Source organism: Lactuca sativa, chromosome 4, assembly GCF_002870075.4.
Source record: "Lactuca sativa cultivar Salinas chromosome 4, Lsat_Salinas_v11, whole genome shotgun sequence".
NCBI classification, from domain to species: Eukaryota; Viridiplantae; Streptophyta; class Magnoliopsida; order Asterales; family Asteraceae; genus Lactuca; species Lactuca sativa.
Genome location: NC_056626.2, coordinates 180889442 through 180916586, shown reverse-complemented (window position 1 = coordinate 180916586; position 27145 = coordinate 180889442). Strand labels below are relative to the sequence as shown.

The 27145-nt window shown below is 36.5% G+C and overlaps 1 protein-coding gene across 1 annotated transcript; it reads right to left on the bottom strand.

Moving 5' to 3' along the window:
- Positions 1-1382: 1382 nt before the first annotated feature.
- LOC128133554 (histone H2A.Z-specific chaperone CHZ1-like) lies at positions 1383-26396 on the bottom strand. Its single transcript, XM_052771039.1, has 2 exons — positions 26120-26396; positions 1383-1501 (listed from the first exon to the last, which is right to left on the bottom strand). Exons 1-2 carry the CDS (start codon positions 26394-26396, stop codon positions 1383-1385), a joined length of 396 nt encoding a protein of 131 aa, XP_052626999.1.
- Between the last annotated feature and the right edge of the window lie 749 nt (positions 26397-27145).

The following is a 27145-nucleotide window of genomic DNA, read 5'->3' as shown; positions in this document are numbered from 1 at the left end:
ATTATTTTTTGCTGAAATATCATAAATTCTTGCCGAAATGTCATACCATTAAATTTTCGGTATTAAAAAACCATTTTTGGATTATAAAATCAGTTTATTTTAATTTTTTAATATATGCAACAGCATGCAGATGTTAAAAAAAAAAAACACGCTTCTTATTACAGTCTGCAACCGTTTGATCCATCTCTTCTACTGCAGAGGGTTGCAGAGGTGGTCCACAGACTTTATGGATTTTTGCTTCAAAAATAAACAAACAACACCTAACTGAAGATAACTGAATCGCACACTCGAGCTGCTACTATCATGGCTCCTCACACTAATCATAATCCAATAATAACCCTAATTAATAATTGAGATTAATCAATAAACAAAAGTCTAATTCATCGTTTATCGATCTAAGGGAAAAATACCATTTTGGCCTTCCTACTAATGACTCAACTAGTCAAGCCCCAAAAGTCGTAATGGCCCAAGGCCCAAAAATGGCCCAAGTGGGTTTCATGGTAGTACGCCATGCGAACAACTCTTGATGAAGAAGGATTATGGAGCAATGACCCAGTATGTCCAATGTACTCAAGGTTATGTCTGGCATGCTCTTCGGAAGTCTAGACCTTCTATTAAGGTCATAATTCTTTAATACTTAACGTCCAAGCTTCATATCTAACTCCAATAAACGTCAAAAATCATAAAGTTGTAACCTTTATACCTTTTCATGGCAAAAGAGAGCTTAATCCCAAAACCCTAACTTCTAACATCTCCAAAAACTACATAAAGCATGCTTGGATAACAGGAGAGGTTCAAGCTTGCATTTTTATGAAACTATACACCCTAAAACATCTGAAAGGATAGCTCAAAAGCTCTAGAGTATTCCATACACACAAAGGTCAAGATTTTAGGACAAAAGGAAGATAAATCTAAGCTTAAACAAGATCTATCAAAGCAATCATCAATATTTGAACTTTATACCTCCTGAAGATGCACAAAGATGAGAAGAATCTGGATCCAAAGTCTTGAGATAACCACCACAACTCCAAAGGTCTTCCTTCACCACCAAGAACACCAAAAAAAGTCACTCTAAAGCTTCATAACTGACACACAAGGATTAGGGTTTCGAGATGGAGGCTAAGAGAGATGGAGGCTGGAGGTAAGAAATGGTTTACGGCCATAAAGTTCTTTCAATAGTTTCCAAACCCTAAAAATTAGGGTTTTCCCTCAACAAGATTACGCCTAGCATACACATGCGTACACCCAACATACATGAGGTAATTCGCATCCAACTTTAAGGACCTACGCCCGGTGTACCCATCTCTTATTCCCAACATATAGACCAATTTTCAATCTTTTAAGGAATCAATGCTACAATTAAAATAATTGGAACGTTGGCATTACAAATGAGAGAATTCTTCAGAGTCATCAACTTCTACATTCTCTTCCACATCAATATCTTCCTCATGGTATTCATCTAACGATTCTTCATCTTTAGTGTCATCATCATCCTCAAATACTATCAAAATTTCAGAAATATCCTTATCAGGGGGATATAGAGGTTCTTGGATGCCTAATGGAGTATCGGGGCATCGATACACGTGATAGGGTTTAATAGTTACTTAGCTATCCATTGGGTCGATCAGTGGGTTTGGGTGTTGCATTAACCAACTTTATATACATGAAATACTTGGAGATAGTATCATCAACGTCTCCAATATACCAAAAGTTAATATGCTCAAGAACCAATGAAAACCAACGAGGATAAGGAAAATAGAAGGACCTTCTCTTCTAAGTGATAAAGCTGACAAGCTGATGAAAAATCTTTTGAGCAAACTCAAGGTGCTAGTTCTTCTCCATTACATATAGAATTTGCATCTCAAACAAAATTAACTAGTTTAGACTTCCAGTTTTGTCCCCTGGGCACTTACCAATTACACTCGTGATATATTTCCACCCTCTCGGAAGACATTGTCGGAGAACCAGACCAGGACGATTACCATTTAGAGGGATCATAACCCAAATTTTCCAAAACTTTCTTTGATTGGCCTTCTGAAGGAATATTTGAGAATTAGACTAGCATGGGAAGATGAAGAGCATCCCTAGTGGCGTCCACAGTGAAGAAAATGTTAGAATTTCCGTTTTTGATTGTTCCATGAATAGTATCTAATTATTGGTCATAAATATAGTAGAAATCAGAAACATGCATAGTGAAGAATGAAACAACACAGACATCAAGAGCTTGTCATAAAGGATGACCTTTCAGAAACTCACAAAAGCTTGTAATCCCTTGTTTCAGAATTTGGAGGAACAACATCCGAGAAGGCAACATTGCTAGAATTAAAAAAATGGAGTTGATGGAGTGTTGGTAGCTTTACATACATCTTTAGTTGGAATGTATGTGAAGAGTGGATCCATAGATGCAAGTACTAGGGTTCTTCTATGGTTTTTAGAGAAAGAAAGAGAGAAAGAGAGAGAGAGAGAGAGAGAGAGAGAGAGAGAGAGAAAGAGAAAGAGAGAGACGATTGGCCAAAACATGCTTTGATTGGCCTTCTGAAGGAATATTTGAGTATTAGACTAGCATGGGAAGATGAAGAGCATCCCTAATGGCGTCCACGGTGAAGAAAATGTCAGAATTTCCATTTTTGATTGTTCCATGAATAGTATCTAATTATTGGTCATAAATATAGTAGAAATCAAAAACATGCATAGTGAAGAATGAAACAACACAGACAGCAAGAGCTTGTCGTAAAGGATGACCTTTCAGAAACTCACAAAAGCTTGTAATCCCTTGTTTCTGAATTTGGGAGGAACAACATCCGAGAAGGCAACATTGGTAGAATTAAAAAAAAATGGAGTTGATGGAGTGTTGGTAGCTTTACATGCACCTTCAGTTGGAATGTATGTGAAGAGTGGATCCATGGATGCAAGTACTAGGGTTCTTTTATGGTTTTTAGAGAGAGAGAGAGAGAGAGAGAGAGAGAAAGAAAGAGATGATTGAAAAGTAGTAAACTTTTGAATGAGATTATAAATCTCTTTTATACTTGAAGGATTAAAACAAATTCAAAAATATCTTCATGGGCATTGATCCCTCTTAGACGTAACATTTGATGAATATTAGAGGTCGACGTTTTTAAAAATGACAAACAGATTAGGAGTTCTCGAGTTCTTGCAAATCTATAAGTTTTCAAAATAACTTTCCTATATATATATATATATATATATATATATATATATATATATATATATATATATATACATACATACTGTGACAACCCGATATTTCAACTCTATGTAATGACCTAAAAAGTCAAGTATTGTAACCACTTTAGATATAATGAAATTAACTTCGAAAATAAAATGTCCAAAAATCTCAAATTTATTACCTACTATGTTAGATGACATTAAACCGTGATCGTACGTAAAAAGAACGCCCAAATCTGATTTCGTATAATGAAGTTATAATTTTTCCAAGTTCGGCTTAGCGACAGACAGCTAAAAAAAACTCGAAACGGAGATCGAGCGACTTTTGGCCGGAATGACCTAAATGAGAATCGAAGGTCTCGACAATGGTTTTGCAGTGGTAAAAAGTCTGGAAAAAACAGACGTCAGTTAACGAAGTTATGAATTTCTAACGAAATTTTCTTACCACGACCTTTTAAAAATAAATAATAAAAATAATTTCAAAATTTGCCGACGGAATCTAAATGAAATTTGTAGAGCGTAGTCCCACCTACGCGTGGATATAAATAACGTCGAAAACGGAGTTTGTATGAAGAAGATATGAATTTTTGAAGTTTATTAAATAAATAAAATTTAAATTTTATTATTTAATCTCGGCATTATCCGAAGGAGGAGTCACCAGGTCGATACGAGTTACGCCCAGCGTACTCGAGGACTAGGCCTCGGATCGTCCACGTCGCCCCTATGCGAGGCTATACCCGTCCCATCCGAAGCTCCGAGGCAGTCGAGGAAGCGGTCACACATGACGCACGCGTACGCCCAGCGTACCGAGGCGTTTCCCACCCCTATAAAAGGGATGCGAGTGTTCCGAAGAAAGGGCTCAATTTCTCTCAACTTTCTTGCGTTCTTGCCTCGTTTTCTGTGTCCGTGCTAACCCGAAGCCCCGGTTCCCTTGCTCAAGTCCCGAAGGTCGTTTGTGCTCCCGAGATTCCCGAGAATCCCGAGAAAATCCGCTTTCTCGAGTCGAAATTCTGCTCGGTTTTCATCTCGCCTTTTTCGATCTTCCAAGTGAGTTCATACCCTTATAATCCACACTTTTAAATGTTTTATAAATGCTTTTATATGCTTTTAAGGGGGGAAATACAAGTAAAACACACGATTATTATCGTGTGTTATATAAAGTTTCATTATACACTTTTTATCAACGGAATCATATGTGATTTATAACTATTATAGGGAAACTTTCATATGCAAAATATATCACGATAACATCATATCTTTTGAAATGAAAAATGTAGTTATATATGTATAAATCAAACACTCTGTTTATAGTTTATACAGTATGTATATGTGTCAATCTTAGACACTATAAAAATTATACTTTTCATAACAAGTGAGCATTTTACTAGGGATTACTATACAAACGAGACACACTTAAAGAAAACTATAACAGGTATAGTTTTACGAGAACATTACAAACTTTTACATACTAGAAACACTATTTTCAAGAAGTCACTTTCACATAGAAGAACAAAAGAACATTTTTACACGTAAATCTATTTTTATACAAAGTTTTGTGAGACATTAACTTCACGTACATTCAAGTACGCATTTCAAGTCCTATATTATATACCAGAATCCCTTGGAGGGGGAGCATGGTGTTTGTGTGTAGATCTATACGGGCTTGACAACCCCGCGCCCTGACTGTTAGCTACAGTACACCATTTGGGGTGACAAACGTCAGAACATTCCAACGCCTGAAGAACGTTGCGTATAGGCATTCCTAGTCAATAGCATGGTCATAAAAACTCACATGGGGTATTAAAGACGTATTGGAAGTTTTATACGTACATACATTTTCTAGAAACAAACATTGGTCTTGATAGAAGGCTACATTTATGCTAGTAGAAAATATGGGATTTTCTAGGAACAAACAAACAAAAACAAAGCATTTCATTTCATACAAACGTTTTCATTTAATACTTATGAAACTCATCAGCTTAAATTCTAATCTACTCTTTCAAAACTACTTGTATGTCCCAGGGATTCAGTAATTACAGGTAACAAACAGCTTTTGAAGAAGGGACGCTGCGGCGCCAGTTTAAATTCATATTTTGGCATCATATTGTAATTGGTTTTGAACATGTACCTTTTAACAATGTAAACTTTCAATTATATATATGATGGTTGTATTGCTTTCTTTACTATGTATTCATTTGTTACGCTACCACATGAAGTCATCCGCCCCCGAACGTTTCCGCCGTTCCGGTTTGGGGGTGCGACAGATTAGTATCAGAGCAATGTTTATAGTGAACTAAGTATATCGAACCACATAAGATATACAAACTATAAATGCTTAAGGGACTAATACTCTCTGACAAAACATTTTTTTGTTTTACGCCTAAGCCACGTTTCGTTTAACTTAAATGTTAGTTCATTTAAGTACAAATACATGCATACAACAACTTATTTTCATGATTATAACTATACAAGAAGTATTTAGACAAGTTGGACACTACGATTAAGACTCGATATATGTAATCAGATTTGGGACAAATATAGCATGATCAACTATATTTGTCCGAGATCGGACCAATGTATATCGAGGAATGCTCGTAGTGAGCAACAAGTCAAAACTTACCAAAACATCACGAGAATCAAACACACGAATTTAAATACTATAGGAGTATTTATTACATAGAATAGCATAACATACATGTTTAGTCTTACATGTTCCAAACATTATTCGATTCTTATAACCCTATTCTCGTACAGTCAAATGGTTGGATTTCACCACCCCGGCGCCCCTACTATCCCAACCAAGGCAACGGGGGATGGATCGAAGAGGATCCCGAGGAGGACGAAGAACCCATAGAATTGGACGAAGAAGATGACTCCGGTACCGACTCAGAGCCGGAAGTAATCAACCCACCACCCGCACAACCTCCCGTCTTCATGAGAAACTTTCAAGGACCGACTCCCGTCTGGGGAAGTCACCTCCACCATTGGAGCCAACAACAAAGTCTACGTCCTCCCTACGGCATGTGCCGAGACTTCTACGATGTCCGCGGCGGAGGTTCAGCCGATCGGGCACTCCCAGTCATGGTGGGCAAACTAGCCAACCAGTCCTACCAATCTGGAGTTCAAGCTAACCGGATTCGGGAAGTCAACGTGGAAGTACAGGTTCACACTTCAAACATCCGTAGGCTGGACAGAGCTCAGGACAATGCCCAACTCCAAACCGAGGCATTCCAAGCTCAAATGATTGCAGCCCTCTCCAAATTGAGGGAACAGCAAGCCGCCTTCGACGGGCGTTTTATGGAATCAAAGCAATCAGATGCGGAGTCAAGCTCCAAGCGCAACCTACGACGCAAGTAGTGCTTGCCAAAATCCCAAATTTTGTTATAAATTAGGACCTCGGCTAAAAGTTTTATTTTCTTTAACTTTGTAATCGGAGACCCTTATAACGGTCAAATTTTCATGATCGTTGTATCAACTATTATATTAATATAATTGGCATGCTATTACTACTACATTGAGTATTTCGTTCAATCCTTAAAATATTATGGAGAAACCATATGCTTGTTTCATATATTCGGTCTTACAAATAACTTTCATTCTTCTATCTTTGAGACACATACTATCATTTGTTGTTGAACTATAACGATTTAATTCATGAGACACATTCATTTTCTATGCTATGGAATTCTTATCTTTATCTTTTCAACCTATAGTTGAAGGATGCCTCCGCGTAGAAACCCGAGACGAAACAACGGTGGGGAAGCACCTCTACCACCACCGCCTCCACCTCCTCAATTTGATGTTGCCATGTTCCAAGCAGCACTCACCGCAGTTGTAGCGGCTGCCATGTCACAGATCACTACCCCTATTAATATTGGCTCAAGAACTAGCACACTTCCTTCCAACCATGGAGAGAGTCATGGGCAACCCCGAGAATGCACCTATAAGGACTTTACGAACGCCAAACCCCGGATGTTTAATGGAACTGGTGGTGTGATGATTCTGAGGCAGTGGATCGAAAGGACAGAATCATCCTTTGAAATCTGCTCCTGTCCCGAGCACAGCAAAGTCAAGTTTGCAACCTACACGCTTACCAATAGAGCTTTAACTTGGTGGAATGGCCACGTTAAGGTACTTACTCTGATAGTGGCGAATTCAATAAGCTGGGAGAGCTTAAAAATCATGCTGATGAGAGAGTACTGTCCACGAGGAGAGATTCAAAAACTCGAGCATGAACTCTAGACTCTTGAAATGATTGGTACCGACATAGCAACGTATACCAACAGATTCTGCGATCTGGCAATCCTTTGCCCAAATATGATTGCTCTTGAGAGCAAGAAAATAGAGAGATACATTTGGGGACTGTCGCCCCAAATTTAGTCGAGCGTGTTAGCTTCAAAACCTGACACTTTTGAAAGTGCCAAAGAGCTGGCACAATCTCTTATTGATCACGGAAGTCATCAGAACTCGACAATTTCTACACCAGAACCACAAAAGGGAAACAACAACAACAATAACAGGAAGAGAGGATGGAATAAAGGGAAGGGTGGGTCTTCCCAAGAATCCTCGAAGAAACAACAACTAGTTACAGTGAATGTTGCTACTATACCTACTACCGTTCCTACAAATCCATACCCAACAAAGCCTTATGTGGGTAACTTTCCAAAGTGCACCAAATGCACTTACCACCACAATGGATCTTGTCGGGAAATGCAGTGCTCCAACTGCAACAGAAAGGGACACACTGTCCGTTTTTGCAGAGCCCCCGTAAAGCCGATCACTCAAGTTCCCAACGCTGGTGTAGGCCAAGCTTGCTACGGTTGTGGCGAGGTGGGCCACTACAAGAGAAACTGCCCTAAGGCAGCAAATACCGGCGGGGTGGGACGAGTGTTGGCTATAGGCCATGAAGAAGCCGTAGCTGATCCTACAGTAGTTGCTGGTACATTTCTTCTCAATAATTCATATGCATGCATACTGTTCGATAGTGGAGCGAAGAGAAGCTTCGTGAGTCAAAACTTTATTCACTTACTTAAACATAAACCTACCATGTTAGAAAAATCCTTCACTATAGAAATGGAAAACGGAAAAACGGAAAACACTAATTGCATATACATGGGTTGTACATTAACTTTAGACGGTCATTCTTTCCTAATCGACCTCATGCCAGTCCAAATTTAAAGTTTCGACGTCATAGTCGGCATGGATTGGTTAAGTCTTCTTCGCGCCGACATCTTGTGCTTTGAAAAAGCAGTTCGTCTTAATCTCCCTAACGACGAAGCGTTAGTGATTTATGGCGACAAATCCAGTACAAACCTTCGCATCATTTCGTGCATCCAAGCTCGAAAGTGTTTGCGGAAGGATTATCATGCATTTCTTGCACACATCGTCGATACAAGTCAGGAAGTAAAGGACATTAAGAGCATTCCATACGTACGCGACTTTCCCGATATCTTTCCAGAAGAACTACCGAGATTACCACTGCAACGTCAAGTCGAGTTTAGAATCGACTTGGTTCCAGGGGCTACCCCAGTAGCAAAAATCGCCTTATCGTCTGGCACCAGCAGAGATGGAAGAACTTTCCAGTCAGCTTAACGAACTCCACCAAAAGGGATTTATTAGACCAAGCTTCTCACCTTAGGGAGCACCGGTCTTATTTGTAAAGAATAAAGACGGATCGTTCTGTATGTGCATTGACTACAGGGAACTGAACAAACTTACAGTCAAAAATCATTACCCTCTGCCCCGCATTGACAACCTATTTGATCAACTTCAAGGAGCAAACTACTTCTTGAAGATAGATCTACGATCCGGATACCACCAATTACGCGTACTAGAAGAGGATATTCCCAAGACAGCCTTCCGAACCCGTTATGGACACTACAATTTTGTAGTGATGCCGTTTGGATTAACCAACGCACCAGAAGTATTCATGGACCTAATGAATAGGGTGTGCCGTCCTTACTTGGATCAGTTCGTCATCGTCTTCATCGATGATATACTTATCTACTCCCGAAGTAAGGAAGAGCATAGTCAGCACCTACGAAAAGTCTTAGAAACCTTACGTTCGGAGAAGCTCTATGCGAAGTTCTCTAAATGCGAATTTTGGATTCGAAGAGTCGAATTTTTGGGCCATGTTGTTAGCGAGAAGGGGATACACGTGGACCCCTCCAAAATTAAGGCCATTGAGTACTGGTCGGCACCAAAGACGCCTACAGAGATTCGTCAGTTTCTAGGTCTCGCTGGCTACTATCGCAGATTCATAAAGAACTTCTCTAGCATTCTGAAACCTCTTACTACACTAACCCAGAAAGGCGTGGCCTTTGACTAGGAAGCAAAACAAGAGAAGGCGTTCCAAACATTGAAACAGGTCTTGTGCACCGCACCGATACTATCCCTCCCCGAAGGAATAGAATATTTTGTAGTGTATTGCGATGCATCCAATCAAGGACTTAGTTGTGTTCTTATGCAAAGAGGGAAGGTTATTTCCTATGCCTCTCGTCAACTTAAGATACACGAAGTAAACAATACAACACACGATCTTGAGTTAGGAGCAGTGGTTTTTGCTCTGAAGATCTGGAGACACTACCTGTACGGAACAAAGATTACTATCTTCACCGACCACAAGAGCCTTCAACACATTTTTTATCAGAAGGAGCTCAACATGTGACAATGATGATGGGTTGAGCTACTCAATGACTACGAATGTGAAATTCGTTATCATCCTGGCAAGGCCAATGGAGTAGCTGACTCCCTCAGTCGAAAAGAATACACTGGTCGGAGAGTCAAATCTCTGACTATGACTATCCATTCCCACTTATCCACACAAATTAAGGAGGCTCAACTGGAAGCTTTGCAACCTGAAAATATGGCGGGTGAATCCCTGAGAGGAATGGAAAAGAATCTAGAAATCAAGGGTGGCGGAGCATATTATCTCATCGACCGTATCTGGACACCGAAACATGGTGGCTTCAGAGATGTAGTCATGGCCGAAGCACACAACACAAGATATTCCATTCACCTAGGTTCAGATAAAATGTATCTGGATCTTAAGAAACTGTACTGGTGGCCTAACATGAAAGCAGAAATTGCTACCTTCGTAAGTAAATGCCTTACTTGCGCTAAGGTTAAGGTCGAGTATCAGAAACCTTCAGGATTACTACAACAACCGGAGATACCGGAATGGAAATGGGAACGGATTACTATGGACTTCATAACCAAGTTGCCCAAGACGACGGGTGGACTCGATACCATATGGGTCATCGTCGACAGATTGACCAAATCCGCGCATTTTCTACCAATCAAGGAGACTGACAAGATGGAAAGGCTTACAAGAACTTACATAAGGGAAATAGTGTGACTGCATGGTGTTCCAGTATCCATTATCTCCGATAAAGATAGTAGATTCACTTCAAGGTTCTGGCAGTCACTGCAAAGTTCCCTGGGGACTAGGCTAGACATGAGTACAGCCTACCATCCACAAACAGACGGGCAAAGTGAGAGAACGATACAAACTTTGGAAGATATGCTGAGAGCCTGTGTGATTGACTTTGGAAAGGCATGGGACATCCATTTACCCCCTGTCGAATTTTCATACAACAATAGTTATCATACGAGCATAAAGGTTGCTCCATTTGAAGCCCTCTATGGCCGTAAGTGCAGGTCCCCTCTGTGCTGGGCTGAAGTTGGTGACACACAGTTAGCTAAAGGACGAGTTCCTGAAAGCACTCTCACCGGTCCGAAAATAATATGAGAAACAACCGAGAAGATCGTTCAGATTCGTGAACGATTGAAAGCCTCTAGAGACCGATAGAAAAGCTACGCTGACCAAAGGAGGAAACATTTGGAATTCCTGGTAGGAGACCGTGTTCTATTGAAGGTCTCACCGTGGAAAGGATGAATACGCTTTGGAAAGTGTGGAAAGCTAAATAAAAGATACGTAGGGCCTTTCGAGATTCTCGCCAAGATCGGCCCAGTAGCTTACAAGCTTAATCTACCACGTGAAATTAGTAACATACATCCAACCTTCCACGTCTCGAACTTAAAAAAGTGTCTGTCTGATGAGACTCTTGTTATTCCACTCGACGAGATCAAGATCAACGAGACCCTCAACTTTGTGGAAGAACCGGTAGAAATCATGGACCGAGAGGTCAAACAAACGAAACAAAGTCGCATACCCTTCGTGAAGGTTCGCAGGAACGCCAAGCGAGGACCTGAATTTACATGGGAACACGAAGATCAGATGAAACAAAAGTACCCTCATCTTTTTCTCTGATTCACAAGTATCTTTCTTACTTTAAATTTCGGGACGAAATTCCCTCTAACGGGGGATGATGTGACAACCCGATATTTCAACTCTATATAATGACCTAAAAAGTCAAGTATTGTAACCACTTTAGATATAATGAAATTAACTTCGAAAATAAAATGTCCAAAAATCTCAAATTTATTACCTACTATGTTAGATGACATTAAACCGTGATCGTACGTAAAAAGAAACGCCCAAATCTGACTTCGTATAATGAAGTTATAATTTTTCCAAGTTCGGCTTAGCGACAGACAGCTAAAAAAAAACTCGAAACGCAGATCGAGCGACTTTTGGTCGGAATGACCTAAATGAGAATCGAAGGTCTCGACAATGGTTTTGCAGTGGTAAAAAGTATGGCAAAAACAGACGTCAGTTAACAAAGTTATGAATTTCTAACGAAATTTTCTTAACGCGACCTTTTAAAAATAAATAATAAAAATAATTTCAAAATTTGTCAACGGAATCTAAACGAAAGTTGTAGAGCATAGTCTCACCTACGCGTGGATATAAAGAACGTCGAAAACGGAGTTCGTATGAAGAAGACATGAAATTTTGAAAGTTTATTAAATAAATAAAATATAAATTTTATTATTTAATCTCGGCATTATCCGAAGGAGGAGTCACCAGGTCGATCCGAGTTACGCCCAGCGTACTCAAGGACTAGGCCTCGGATCGTCCACTTCGCCCCTATGCGAGGCTATACCCGTCCCATCCAAAGCTCTGAGGCAGTCGAGGAGGCGGTCATGCATGACGCACGCGTACGCCCAGCGTACCGAGGCGTTTCCCACCCCCTATAAAAGGGATGCGAGGGTTCCGAAGAAAGGGCTCAATTTCTCTCAACTTTCTTGTGTTCTTGCCTCGTTTTCCGTGCCCGTGCTAACCCGAAGCCCCGGTTCTCTTGCTCAAGTCCCGAAGGTCGTTTGTGCTCCCGAGATTCCCAAGAATCCTGAGAAAATCCGCTTTCTCGAGTCGAAATTCTGCTCGGTTTTCATCTCGCCTTTTTCGATCTTCCAAGTGAGTTCATACCCTTATAATCCACACTTTTAAATGTTTTATAAATGCTTTTATATGCTTTTAAGGGGGAAATACAAGTAAAACACACGATTATTATCGTGTGTTATATAAAGTTTCATTATACACTTTTTATCAACGGAATCATATGTAATTTATAACTATTATAGGAAACTTTCATATGCAAAATATATCACGATAACATCATATCTTTTGAAATGAAAAATGTAGTTATATATGTATAAATCAAACACTCTGTTTATACAGTATGTATACGTGTCCATCTTAGACACTATAAAAATTATACTTTTCATAACAAGTGAGCATTTTACTAGGGATTACTATACAAACGAGACACACTTAAAGAAAACTATAATAGGTATAGTTTTACGAGAACATTACGAACTTTTACATACTAGAAACACTATTTTCAAGAAGTCACTTTCACATACAAGAACAAAAGAACATTTTTACACGTAAATCTGTTTTTATACTAAGTTTTATGAGACATTAACTTCACGTACGTTCGAGTACACATTTCAAGTCATGTATTATATACCAGAATCCCTTGGAGCGGGAGCATGGTGTTTGTGTATAGATCTATACGGGCTTGACAACCCCGTGCCCTGACTGTTAGATACAGTACACCATTTGGGGTGACAAACGTCAGAACATTCCAACGCCTGAAGAACGTTGCGTATAGGCATTCCTAGTCAATAGCATGGTTATAAAAACTCACATGGGGTATTAAAAATACATTTATTTACGGGTTTTTTCAGAAGTATTGGAAATTTTATAAGTACATACATTTTCTAGAAACAAACATTGGTCTTGATAAAAGGTTACATTTATGTTAGTAGAAAATATGGGATTTTCTAGGAACAAACAAACAAAAACAAAGCATTTCATTTCATACAAAGTTGTCATTTAATACTTATGAAACTCACCAGCTTAAATGTTGATCTACTCTTTCAAAACTACTTGTATGTCCCAAGGATTCAATAATTACAGGTAACAAACAGCTTTTGAAGAAGGGACGCTGCGGCGCCAGTTTAAATTCATATTTTGGCATCATATTGTAATTGGTTTTGAACATGTACCTTTTAACAATGTAAACTTTCAATTATATATATGATGGTTGTATTGCTTTCTTTACTATGTATTCATTTGTTACGCTACTACATGAAGTCATCCGCCCCCGAACGTTTCCGTTGTTCCGGTTTGGGGGTGTGACACATACATACATACATACATACATACATACAGAGAGAGAGAGAGAGAAAGAAAGAAAGAAAGAAAGAAAAAGAGGCGTAGTTCCGTTGAGATTTTGAAAAACTAGAGATCTTGAGATTCAACCTCAGTCATATATTTCCCATTTACTGCTTCAGCGTACTAGTGGGGTGGTAGAGTTATAATCATAAATCATTATGCAGCGCCGCCCGTTCCTTTTTCCCTATCATCTTCCCCACTATGACAGTCACCACGCTACTGTCACCATTATCCCACCTCTACCACCAACCCACCCCACCACTGCCACCTCCGTCACCTATACAACAACCATTTTTGCCACCACCACCTCCTCTGCTACCAACCACCATAACCGTATATGATTAATCACTTTGTGGAACAGACATATATGCGTAATCATAAGTGAATAACGAATGTATTGTAATAAAAATCTGATGTATTTTTATTTACTTATGAATAACGAGGGTTTAAACTATAAGAAAATATTTTATTTTAAAACTATATCTATATGGATGTTTATTTATAGGTAATAAATATTGTCACATATGATTTTTGTGAACAATATTTATTTTTGCGTTTTTAATTCAATAGTTGGTCTCGTGTATTTAATCACATACGATTTATGTGAAAAAGATTTGTTTTTACGTTCTTGATTCAATAAATCATATTTGATGAAATATATATAATCACATGTAATTATATACACGAAAACAACTATTGAATCAAGAACATTAAAAGAAATTTATGTCCACATTAATCATAAGTGATTAAATACTTATAATCACATGTGATTAAATATATGAGAAAAATTATTGAAACGAAAAATCAAAAATGAATATTGTTCATGCAAATCATATATGATTGGATACATATAATCACATGTGATTATACGTATCTAATCATATATGATTAAAATTGACAAAAAAATAATTATTGAATCGAGAACGCAATAATGACATATGTGATTAAATATATCTAATCACATTTGATTAAATATATCTAATCACATGTGATTATATGTATCTAATCACATGATTTATATGGACAAAAAAGAATATTGTCCATATAAATCATATGTGATTAAATACAAATAATCACATATGATTATATACACATAATCACAGGTGGTGGTGACGGGTGGTGGTGGTAGGTGGTAGGTGGGGGTAACATGTAGGGTGGTGATTATAATGGGTGGCAGGTGGCGGTAGCGAGTGGTAGTGACGGGTGGTGGAGACGAGTGAAGGTGACAGGTGGTGGTGGTGGTGGTGGTGGGTAGGTGGGTATGGGTTGGTGGTGAGGGTGGTGATGGTGTATTTTGGTTTTGGTAGGTGATGGGTGGGGTGGTGATAGGTGGTGGAGGCGGTTGGTGGTGATAGGGGTGGGTGGTGGTGGTCGGTGGTGATGGGTGGTGGTAGTGGGGGGTGGTGATGGATGGTGAAGGCGGGTGGTGGTGATGGGTGGTGAGTGGTTGTAACATTCTGAAATTCAGGTGCATTTCTTAAACCCTTCTTCTTTATCAAGTTGTCAAGTTTAGCCCCTAAAGGAAAAAGTACGGTTGCTGAGTACGCTGGGCGTACTGAATAGTACGTTGCGCGTACTCAAGCGCTTACTTTGGACGCGGGCTCGCCTAGGTGCGCTGGGCGTACCCAGGGTTACGCTGGGCATAGCTGGCCCAGATGCAAACCCTAATTGTGTCTTGTGGGCTATAAAAGGAATGATATGGCCTTGTCCCCAGCCACCATTCCACAGAAAGAAACCCTAGGAGAGCAATATTATCATTCTAAATCTAGTGTGTGAGTGTTCTTGAGCTCGAAAATGCCTTTGTGTGTTAGTGAAGAAGAAAAGGAGGTTCTTGTGGAGGCTAGAAGTTGGAGTACAAGCTTGGATCTGAGCTCTATAGAGGGAGGAGCTTCACTTGGAGGTAAAAAGCTCAAAGCTTTCCTTGTCATTTTTTATTTGTGCTTTATGGACCAATTTTTAGGGTTTTAGGTCCCAAGGTGGAGACTTTATGAGCAAATGGTCTCCATAAGCTTAGATCTGCCATATTTCAGAGTAATATGAGATGTGGGTTCATAAAAATCCAATCTTGGACGTGAATATTAAGTCATGCATGAGATAAAGGCTTTATGAGGAAAGAGGAAAGGTGATTAAAGTGATTAGTGACCTTTTCAGCCATGCAAAGGCTTAAAGGTTTCAACTTTATGGATTAAGTGACCTTAGAAAAGTCAGATCTGGAGTTTGAGTTTATGTCTTAACCATTTAAGACCAAAAATCCATAAGAGCATGAAACTGAGACTTACGCTGGGTGTAAATCTCAGTACGCACAGCGTAAGGGTTTGAGACCCCGATTCTGGATCACCGGAGTACGCCCCGCGTACAAGAGCTGGTACGCGCCGCGTACTGCCTCCTGTTGACTTTTAGGGTTTTAGTCAACATTTGGACTTTGGGGCCAAGGAGGGGTAAAATGGTCTTTTACCCTTATGTGGGATTGTAGAAAGGGATTTAATCTAGCCTTTGAGAGCCATTATTTATTTAAGGATATTGTTTTTGTGATTAGGCGGGGGCTAGATCAGTTCATTCATGTGCGAGATTATTCGAGTTACCCGAGGTGATTCTTCTCACTATACATTACCTAGAGTGGTATCTATGTGTAGACCGGAGGGTCTTGTGTGCTATGTGTATGTATGACATTATGTGCATTGTGATATATGTATGCTATGTGTTGTATAGACCGGACCGGAGGGTCCAACGATATAGACCGGACCGAAGGGTCCAACGATACAGACCGGACCGAAGGGTCCAACGAGCTATGACCGGACCAGAGGGTCCAACGAGCTATGGAACTGGAGGGTCCCGCTGAGACACATCGACCGGAGGGTCATACTGTAGCCTCGAGTGGCGTATGTGTTGTATGTGGTATTTTGGGGAACTCACTAAGCATTTATGCTTACCGTGTTGTGTGTTATGTGTTTCAGGTACCAGTGAGGATCGCGGGAAGGCGCCGACATGACCGTACACACAGATGGAGTTTTATTTACATTGAGATCTTGGGATTTGTTTATCGAGATAATGTTGATACATGGATTTTGATATTACATATGAATTTTTATTATATTTTGAAATGGAAAAGTTGTTTAAATTTACGTTGTTATAGTGGTGGTTGGTGGTAATGGCAGGTGGTGGTTATAATGGTGGGTAGTGGGTGGGTGATAGTAATGGGTGGTGGAGGTGGATAAGGGTGATGGTGGCGGGTAGTGGTGGCGGGTGGTGGTCGATGGTTGGTGGTGGTCGATGGTGATAATGATGGTGGGTGCTGGTTTTGGTGGGTGGTGGGTGGAGGTGGTGGTGACGAATGGTAGTGTTGGCAGTGATGGTGGGTGGTGATGGGTGGCAATAGCTGGTAATGGTGGTAGGTGGTGGTGGATGTTGGTGGTTGGTGGTGATGGGTTGTTGAGGTGGGTGGGGAAGGTGATGATGGGTAGTGGAGGTAGGTGGTAATGGTGGTGGCGGGTGGTGGTTTTTATGGGTGATAGGTGGGGGTGGTTGTAGCAGGTGGCGGTGGAGGTGGGTGGTGGTGATGAGTGGTAGTGATCGGTAGTGATGAGTGGTGGTGCATGGTGGTGGCTGGGTGATGGTGGCGGGTGGTGGTGATGGGTGGTGGAGGTGTTAGCGAGTGGTAGGTAGTGGTGGTTGGCGGTGGTGGTGGTTGGGTGGTGGTAGGTGGTGGGTTGTGATGGTGGTGGGTGGTGATGGTAGTGGTGGGTGTTGGTTTTGGTGTGTGGTAAGTGGAGGTGGTGGTGACGATTGGTGGTGATGGGTGGTGGTGATGGGTGGTGATAGGTGGTGGTGGTGGTGATTGGTGGTGAAGGGTGGTGGTTGGTGGTGGTGACTGGTGGTGGTGATGGGTGATTGAGGTGGGTGGGGGTGGTGGAGGTAGGTGGAGATGGTGGTGGCGAGTAGTGGTTTTGGTGGGTGATAGGTGGGGATGGTGTTAGCGGTTGGTGATGGTGGTGGGTGGTGATGGTGGTGGCAGGTGCTAGTCGTGGCGGGTAGTGGTTTTAGTGGGTGGTGATAGGTGGAGGTGGTGGTTGGTGGTGGTGGCGGGTGATGGTGATAGGTGATTGAGGTGGGTAGGGGTGGTGGATGTAGGTGGTGATGGTTGTGGGTGGTGGTGGTTTTGGTGGATGATGGGTGGGGTTGGTGGTAGTGGGCGGTGGTGGTGGTCGTTAGTGATGAGTGGTGGTGCATGGTGGTGGGTGTGGTGGTTGGTGGTGGTGGCGGGTGGTGGTGGAGGTGGTGGTGGGTGGCAGGTAGTGGTGATGGATGGTGTTGGTTGAGTGGTGAGTGGTATTGCTTAGTTGGTTTTTTAATTATTTGTAACAATTGATTGGTTTTTATGAATATTATTTTGTAGTTTTGATTAAAAAAAATTATGTAGTTCAAATTTGTTCTCAAATGTTCTCGGAATAATAAATGTTTTCGATTGAACGCTCCTTTATATATATATATATATATATATATATATATATATATATATATATATATATATATATATATATATATATATATATATATATATATATATATATATATATATATATATATATATATATATATATATATATATGACATTATAAAATTAGAACTTTTCGTCCCAACATTGAGGATGGGGAACAAGTTCAAAGTATGTATGAATTATGATCATATCCATTGCATCGAGATAAGTGAAAGGCATTACATGTTTGTAGTTATTTTTTATAAAGAAAAAAAATTCAGAAATAAAACAAACAAATGAAGTAATATAGTTGTTTTTTATAAACAGTTATATAATTAAATAACGCAAAAACATATTATGAAAGATTGAAAAAAGTTCTTATAAAGATAGATAATGATAGAATACTTGTTTTAAAATCGTATATAACCTTTTTATTTTATAGAATAGTAAATAGTCGTTAAGTGTCTCATACGTGTTTTAAAATCGGAATAAATGATAATGGGATCCGACTAACCACGTGAGAGGGGTGAGGGGTTGTTGTCAGCCGTCATGTGAGATTGTTTATATAATGTTTTTTTTTTCTTCATTTTTTCCTCTCCATTATTGAACATTACCATTTTTACTCTTTAAATACAAGATATTTTTAGCAACCTTCTTCACCTTTTCATATTTTTTAAATACCATCATGTCACTTGGAAATAATCAAATCGATACTTGGAAACTTTTTTGTCCACAAGTTACTAACATCCATTTTTCGTAGAGCATAATCTTTCTAAGGTTCAAATAAAACATGATTACTCATATATACACATGCATATACAAATATACATATATAGTATTTATGAATTTAATATAAGTTAAAATAATGTATCTTTTCAAAGTATACAAATTCCATATTAACAACAAAGTCTTGCTTACATGATTTATCCAGTTTGGGATTTACAGGTATAAATTTAATGACATTTTTTTTGGAAGTGAGATTTCTGAAAATGGTTTCTGGATCAATTTTCGTATACCGACTAATCTCTTGCTGTAAATATGACCCTATACTTAGCCATAAAGACTAATTAGTACGATTATTATTTTTTTAATTTTATTATATGTGCATGTATTGAATTTAAATATGTGAAATTCAAATAAAAAGATAAAACTGGTTTTATGAAACGGGTCTGGTCCTGCCATTTTTTATAGATTCTAAGTAGTTCTTTCTTCATGTGGATTTTCATATGAAAGTATTCTAATTGAGGAATTTCTTTATTCATTGGGTGAATATTATTTTTGGAAATAATTAATATTTTTGGCTAAATAAAAAACAACCAACATCCTTCTTTCACAAGATAGTTGTATTTTGTTGTTTTATAAGAATAACCACTATTGAGAAAGTGAAACTTTTGTCACGTATTCATTAACATATTTAGTTATAAACAAAAATTCTAGTCATGTGACAACTATCCATGACTGGTTAGTTTATTCTTTATAACCACTGTATGTAGAATTGATGCTCGCAAGAGGTGCTGGCATCTGTAGCACCATATAATATACTTTAATTTCATCATTAAATCTTAGCAAGTAAAAAATCAGAATTCAAAAGTAAACATACGTATTTTCCCATTTTCTTATTAAGCCCAATAGGCCCATAAGTTGTCCAAATAGATTAAATCTACGTATTCTGTAACATATGTTTTCCATATTAATACTTACGTTTCTCTTTGATCCAATTTATTTTATTAATCACCAAGTCGTTAGAAAAAAAAAACACTATACCAAGGAAATAACAAGGTTGTAAAAGACGTTTACCTAGTCGGTGAAATGAGGTTAACAGATTAATCGGAGACCCTAAACAGCTAATTCATTGAATTTTGAAAATTAAATATGACTAATATCATAAAAATGTCTGTAAATACCACTAATATCATAACAAAATAGATTAATATGATTAATACAACACTAATCATTCATCAAATAGTTTGTATTGAGATGAAATTTTTTCAAAAAGTTAAAATTTCCTGGTTTGCTATTACATTGCTTATTGTGTAAAAAGAGATTAATCGGTAAGTGCAATTTAGTCAGTCGGGTAGCGCCTTGCGCGTAGAGATTAATCAGAAATTAAACAGGATCTGATCGGGATTTTTACAACACTGAGAAATAACTAGCTCAATTAAGTTTAAGTTTTGTGTTTCTATTGATTAATCAAGAGAAATAATGAGAAACAATGTTAAATAAAAACTTTTGTTTGAAACCATCAAGTTCCATAGCATCCAGAAAAGTTGTTAAATAGTGATGCTTCAAAACATTTATTCTGGGTCATATCAAGCGTCGGCATATTAAGCTAAGTCAATAAATGTGAAAGTGTAATGAAATACAAGGTATCTAAATCCCACTACCGACAGAATTGATCCAAATCGAAGTAAGTACGTGTGCAATCGTCTCGACATGCAAGTTACAAATGGGGCATAAAAGTGATTGAACAACAATCCCTCTTTTATCAAGATTAACTTTGTTTGGAACATGAGTATTCCAACTAGTAGGATTATATTTATGCCACACCATCAAAATACTTTTATTGATGCCACTAAATAAATTCTCATGGATTCAAGATCTTATATGCATCTATCTTTTTGGTTATAAAGGATTTCAATAACTCCGTTAAGTATAACCATTGAATTTCTTCAACCCTCTCCCATCATTGTCTTCGAAATCACCATGAACAAGAGATTTAGCTTTCTAATTGGCAAGTTATGTTGTAACTTTGTTGATGATCTATTCTCAAATTCACTATAGGATATGTTAGTGCCTACCGACAAAACTAATAAAAGATTAAAAGGTAGTTGATAGGACAACATCAAACAATGGTTGTAACATCATTAACTTTGGTTGAATTGACCCTATCCCGTATTAATTTAATCTTATGAAAATTAATTTTAGGTCATAAATAAGGTAGACCAATCATAGATGCACATAATATTCCTCACATTTTCTTGTGATCGCTAACTAAATATTATAGTGTCATATTGACTATCAAGCCTTTGCTTACAACTTTCGATCCATAAAACATATCATAAGAAAGTGCTTTTTGTAAAATAACGTGAAGGTCATCCGTCGTTATAATTAAAAAAAATTAAAAAAAAAAAGGTCCCCTAGATGCCACACCCTATTAATTGGAATATACATTTGCTTACATGGATTTTGGGACCTATTTTCTACACTATTAAACTATTTGAATTTTATTTATAAACTTTTAAAATGAGATTCTATCAACTATTTACAAATAGCCCATTTGAAGAATGTTTCACCATAAAATTCCATTAATCATCCATATGAACCCAATAAGTCTTTGCCCCTCAATACGACATACTTCAATCCACATAATCGTAATACATATTAGAAAGAAAACAAAAAAAAATAATGACTTGTAATTAATTTAATAAAAATAAACAATCGGTCATGAAGCGATGACAAAGTAGGTAACTTATTGATCCCCGATTATTACAAACGACACAATTACCATAATTTTAGTTTAGAAGGGTAATCCTTGTTGAGAGAGGAGAATAACATTATCAAGAATGAAAAGGAAAGCATCATTCCCCCTCCCCTCCCATCATCCACAACATATGAACAATGTTGTGATTTTAGGATTATCAAGTCTTTTAATATAATTAAGATTAACTTGAGACAAACTAAGTTTAACTTTAGCTACAATAAAAGTCAATAGGTGTTGAGTGAATGTTCAGATAAGCTAAAATAACATTGAAAACATAGGTGCTCCGAGGGAAGCGTTCCTGGTAGGGTTGCATGTGGCATCGTCGAATTCATATGAAGATTATACTGTATTTTCGCACCAAAAAACCCAAATGGCGCGCCTGTTGGGAACAAACACAGCTTTCCTCCAATTCTTAACCGAAAATAACTATCATTCTTATATATGTTCAAGCTTTCGGTTGTTTTAAACTGATTATCTTCTTTATTTTAATGTTGCTTTGTATAAAATGTGTCTCTTAGAACATAAGAACAACATCAAGGCATTTTGTATTTCATACTTTTGGATTTTGCATGAATCTCATGTAACTTGTTGGCTTATCCAAAATTAGTTCCATGATACCACATATAATAGGGTCGAAAGTCACAACTTTTGGAAAGTATTTTTACACACGTTTCTTGAAATATTCAAATTGTTATTGATTGATATTATGACCCAAACTCTAATAGAGACTTATTATGTCCTTTTTTAAACCAAACTTCTAACTATCCATAAGTCTAACTAATTATTCAACTGTAAGCCAAACATGTCTAATAAAAATTTATCTTTTAATCATCAAAATTTCTTCATGCTTACTCACTTTTATATGAAGTAAATTATATGGTGCTTGTTATCCAATTGACCATATTAAAAGGAATACAATAATTTTATGAGATCTCTCAAGCGATATAATATAAACATATTAATGTTCGTAAGAAAATAGCTAACCTCATAGGAAATCAAATCAGGAATGAAACCCAGGTATTAAAGGACTGAATGAACCCAAATTTTCAAATCTGTTCTGCAAGGCTCAGGCCCAATTATCTAAGACATCGTAAAAGCTTAAAAAGAGTTCAAAATACTGAAATAAAAGATGCACAATAATAACAAACGAATATTATATCAGATTTAATGAAACGAATGCCAATCCATAACTTTTACTAGCAAATCCAACTGGGCCACTATAACCATGAGTAGTTTATTTAAAAAATCAAAGTTATATAAATGGTCCTTTTAATTTACCAAAAGTTATTTATTAATCTTTTAACTTTTATATATCTTTTTAAGGGTATATATATATATATATATATATATATATATATATATATATATATATATATATATAACCTAATAAAAAAATATCTTTTTGATTTTTTTCATTTTGTCACATACAATTTCTTGTAATTTTCATTTATTTATTTCCCATTTAAGGCTTTCTACAATAAATGTTTCTTCCAATACTCTCAAATTTTATTTAATATCTATATTACACGTCAAAACGAAGTTTCCTTTTGATAATAGGTCTTTTATTAGAAATCAATTAATAGATTATTAGTTGTGATACCTGTATAATATACGAGTTGATTAAAACAAAATGTTAAATATAAATGATTAAACAGAATGTTTTATTTGAATTTGAAATTTGAAATAAGTATAAATTAAAAAAAATGAAAAAATTAAATTAAAATTATGTGTTTAGTTGTCAGACCCGTGTATTACATGTGTTAATTATAACAAAATTTTAAATACAAATGTTTCAATTGTAAATTTATTTAAAATTAAAATTGAAGTTTGAAATTTAAAATTTAAAATTTAAAATTAATATACTTATTATGGTATGTCTAATTTATAGAAACTAAATTAATGGTATATATTCAATAATGATAAATGAAGGAAATGACAAGTGGAAAATAAATATCTCAAAATTATGACAAAATGACATGTGGCATAATGCATGAGAGTGTGACAAGTGGCAAAAAAACTTTCATTTATTAGAAAGGACTAAGTGTGAGACCCGTATATTATACGGGTTGATTTTAAAAAAAATTAAACATTAAAGTGTAAACAGAAATTTTTTTTTAATGTATAACTTTAAAATAAGAAATGAAGAAATGTATTTATTGTAATTTAATATCATATATGTGATATTTAATATTTTACATATATAAGTATATGACTTTAATTGAAAAATTGAAACAAACCAAAAATTGACATTGACAAGTGGATAATATTTATTTCAAAAATACCACAAAATGACAAGTGTCAAAACTCATGAGAGATTTACACGTGACAAAAAAAACCTTCATTAATTAAGGAGGATTATCTTCTTTATTTTTTTTCATTCAAAATTTTGAAATTAAATTGTTTTCTTTACCTATTTAATATCATTTAATAGCCTGGTTATTCTCTATTCAATAGTCTGATTTTCTTTTAATTCGATTCTCTTTTTTTACATGGTCAATTCCAAATCATTCTCAATATTATCAACTAAAAATTACAAGTTACAGATAAAATTTCATCGAAGAAATCATCAATCGTATTTCTCTTCTTTGTTTCTTGATCGTCCATAGGTATCATCTATCCCCATTTATGGCCTATCTACCATGGTCTCATCTTAATAAAACCACCCACATCAAAATCAATTAAAATATATACAGAAGAAATGAGTTTCTATCATCCCATATTTAATTTTTGTATTTTGACATAGATCTAAGATCAATTTTGTATTAAATCTTCGCAACATGACATTTTCTTGTATGTGAAGGATAATATATAATGTGTTCTTCCTGGACTCTAAAGTGATACAGCCTGGAGTAATTCAGAGGAATGGCTGACTGAGTCGAAGAAAAAGAGTCACAAAATTCGAGCACAAGCTGCTCCTGCATTAGCCTTTGTATATCTCAGTAGATTTTTTCGATAATTTTACATTATACATCATTGTGTTATAAATGCTTGGGAGTTTCAATTAGGGGACGTAGGTAGATAATATATTTGCTCTTCATCTTTGTCATCCATGAATTTTTAAATTTAAATTGCTTTCAAATTGTTGTCGGTCTCTGAATTCTTCAAGAAAAAAAAATAAGTTCCTTTCGCACTATAACACAAGATAGGGGGTGCAACAAACTGCACAAATTGTCCATATCGCACCAAACCGCATAATGTGGTTTTGGATTTATGTGACGCAGTTTGCGATTTGTACTTTTTGTAAACCGCACTATGTGGTGCAGTTTGCAGTTTATAGTTAGAAAACTGTGGTTCAAACCGCACCATATATATATATATATATATATATATATATATATATATATATATATATATTATAAATGAAATGTTAAGCCATAAATATGATATATTTGCAGTGATCCATATTTGAGACTTTTTTAACCATGATTAATTCATTCTTGTAGCATGTTTTAATAGGAAAATGACACAAATGCCCTAAAAACTTTCTAGGGTTGGTCCATTTAATCCTTAAAGTATTTTCGTTGCTTTATGAGGTAACAAAGTCATTTTTTTGGGTCGATTACGTCGTTTTGGAAAAAATGAAGGGGCCACCTGGTTACCTTTTTGCCACATAGACATTTGTTAATATCCAGTACTATTCATCTTCTCCTATTTTGCTTTCTTCATCCTTTTTTCCCCGGGAATATGACTTATTAAGGTAATTAACTTTTCAATATGTTCACATCTGGGTAACTATCTTTTTTTTGTACATATCTAGGTAACAAACCTGTTGGAAGTGTTCACATATAACCATTATGACCTGCTATAGCAGGTTAAATCTTAGATGTGAACACTTTAAACAAGTTCGTTACCTAGATATATACAAAAAAATAGTTACCAAAATATGAACAAAACGAAAAGTAAAAATTAAATTACACAAATGGTCCCTGTGGTTTGGGGGAATTTGTGTTTTTGGTCGCTAACTTATTTTTTTAACTTAGATGGTCCCTACTGTTTATTTTTGTTACACGTTTGGTCCATGTCTTACCTAAAAAGACTATTGTGCCCTTATTAATTTAGTTTTTAATTAATTTTCTTATTTATGTATTTATTTTTTACATATTTAAAAAAAAAAAAATAGACCACACATATTTGTATCTCCTCGGATGATCTCTACTGTTTATTTTTAATTAATTTATTTTTTTAACTCAGATGATCCCTACTGTTTATTTTTATTACGCGTTTGGTCTCTGTCTTACCTAAAAATACTATTTTTCCCTTATTAATTTTTTTTAATTAATTTTCTTATTTATGTATTTATTTTTTATAAAAAAAAAATTAATATACCCCACATATATGTATCTCCTCACCGTAAATCTGAAACCACATTTGAGAAGTTTTATTTGGGTCTTACCGGTCACCATCTCATCTCTCTCATCCTCCCCATCTTCTATTTCTTTTCCATCTTTAGTAACATCGACGTCTTCACCATCCTTCTTTTTTTGGTACTTCAACTCTGGCGAACCAACACCATAACCTACTGTCTCTTCATCTTTAGTGGATTGTGGTGTTGATTCGATGGAGTTGAAGGACCGAAAAAAAGAAGTGATGATGAAGACGTCGATATCACTAAAGATGGAAAATAAATAGAAGTTGAGAAGGATGAAAAATGAGATGGTGAGGAGATACATATATGAGGGGTCTACTAATTTTTCTTAAATATATAAAGCATAAGTACATAAACAAGAACATTAATTAAAAAAATTAATAAGGACATAATAGTCTTTTTAGGTAAGACAGAGACCAAGTTCGTAACAAAATTAAACAGTATGGACCATCCGAGTAAAAAATTAAATTAATTAAAAAAAATAGTAGGGATCATCCGAGGAGATACAAATATGTGTGGTCTATTAATTTTTTTAAATATGTAAAAAAATAAATACATAAATAAGAAAATTAATTCAAAAATAAATTAATAAGGGCACAATAGTCTTTTTAGGTAAGACAGGGACCAAACGCGCAACAAAAATAAACAGTAGGGAACATCCAAGTTAAAAAAATAAGTTAGGAACCAAAAACACAAATTCCCCCAAACCACAGGGACCATTCGTGTAATTTAATTTTTACTTTTCGTTTTGTTCATATTTGGGTAATTATTTTTTTTGTACACATATAGGTAACGAACTTGTTGAAAGCGTTCACATCTAGGATTTAACCTGCTATAGCAGGTCATAATGGTAAGATGTGAACACTTCCAACAAGTTTGTTACCTATATGTGTACAAAAAAAAGATAGCTACCCAGATGTAAACATACCGAAAAGTTAATTACCTTAATAAGTCATATTCCCTTTTTCCCCTCTTTACTCACCACTTTATCATCATCGACACTTTTCATACTCTCCAATTTCTTTTTCTTTTCCATCACTATACACACCATCT

What these genes read in the sequence shown, in the direction of transcription:
- LOC128133554 (XM_052771039.1), bottom strand. Translation starts at nt 26,396, where the DNA reads ATGTATCTCCTCACCATCTCATTTTTCATCCTTCTCAACTTCTATTTA. An exon ending in GAGAGATGAGATGGTGACCG is followed by an intron (nt 1,502 to 26,119) that starts GTAAGACCCAAA and finishes AAATTTTGATAG; the next exon opens with TATTTGAGGATGATGATGAC.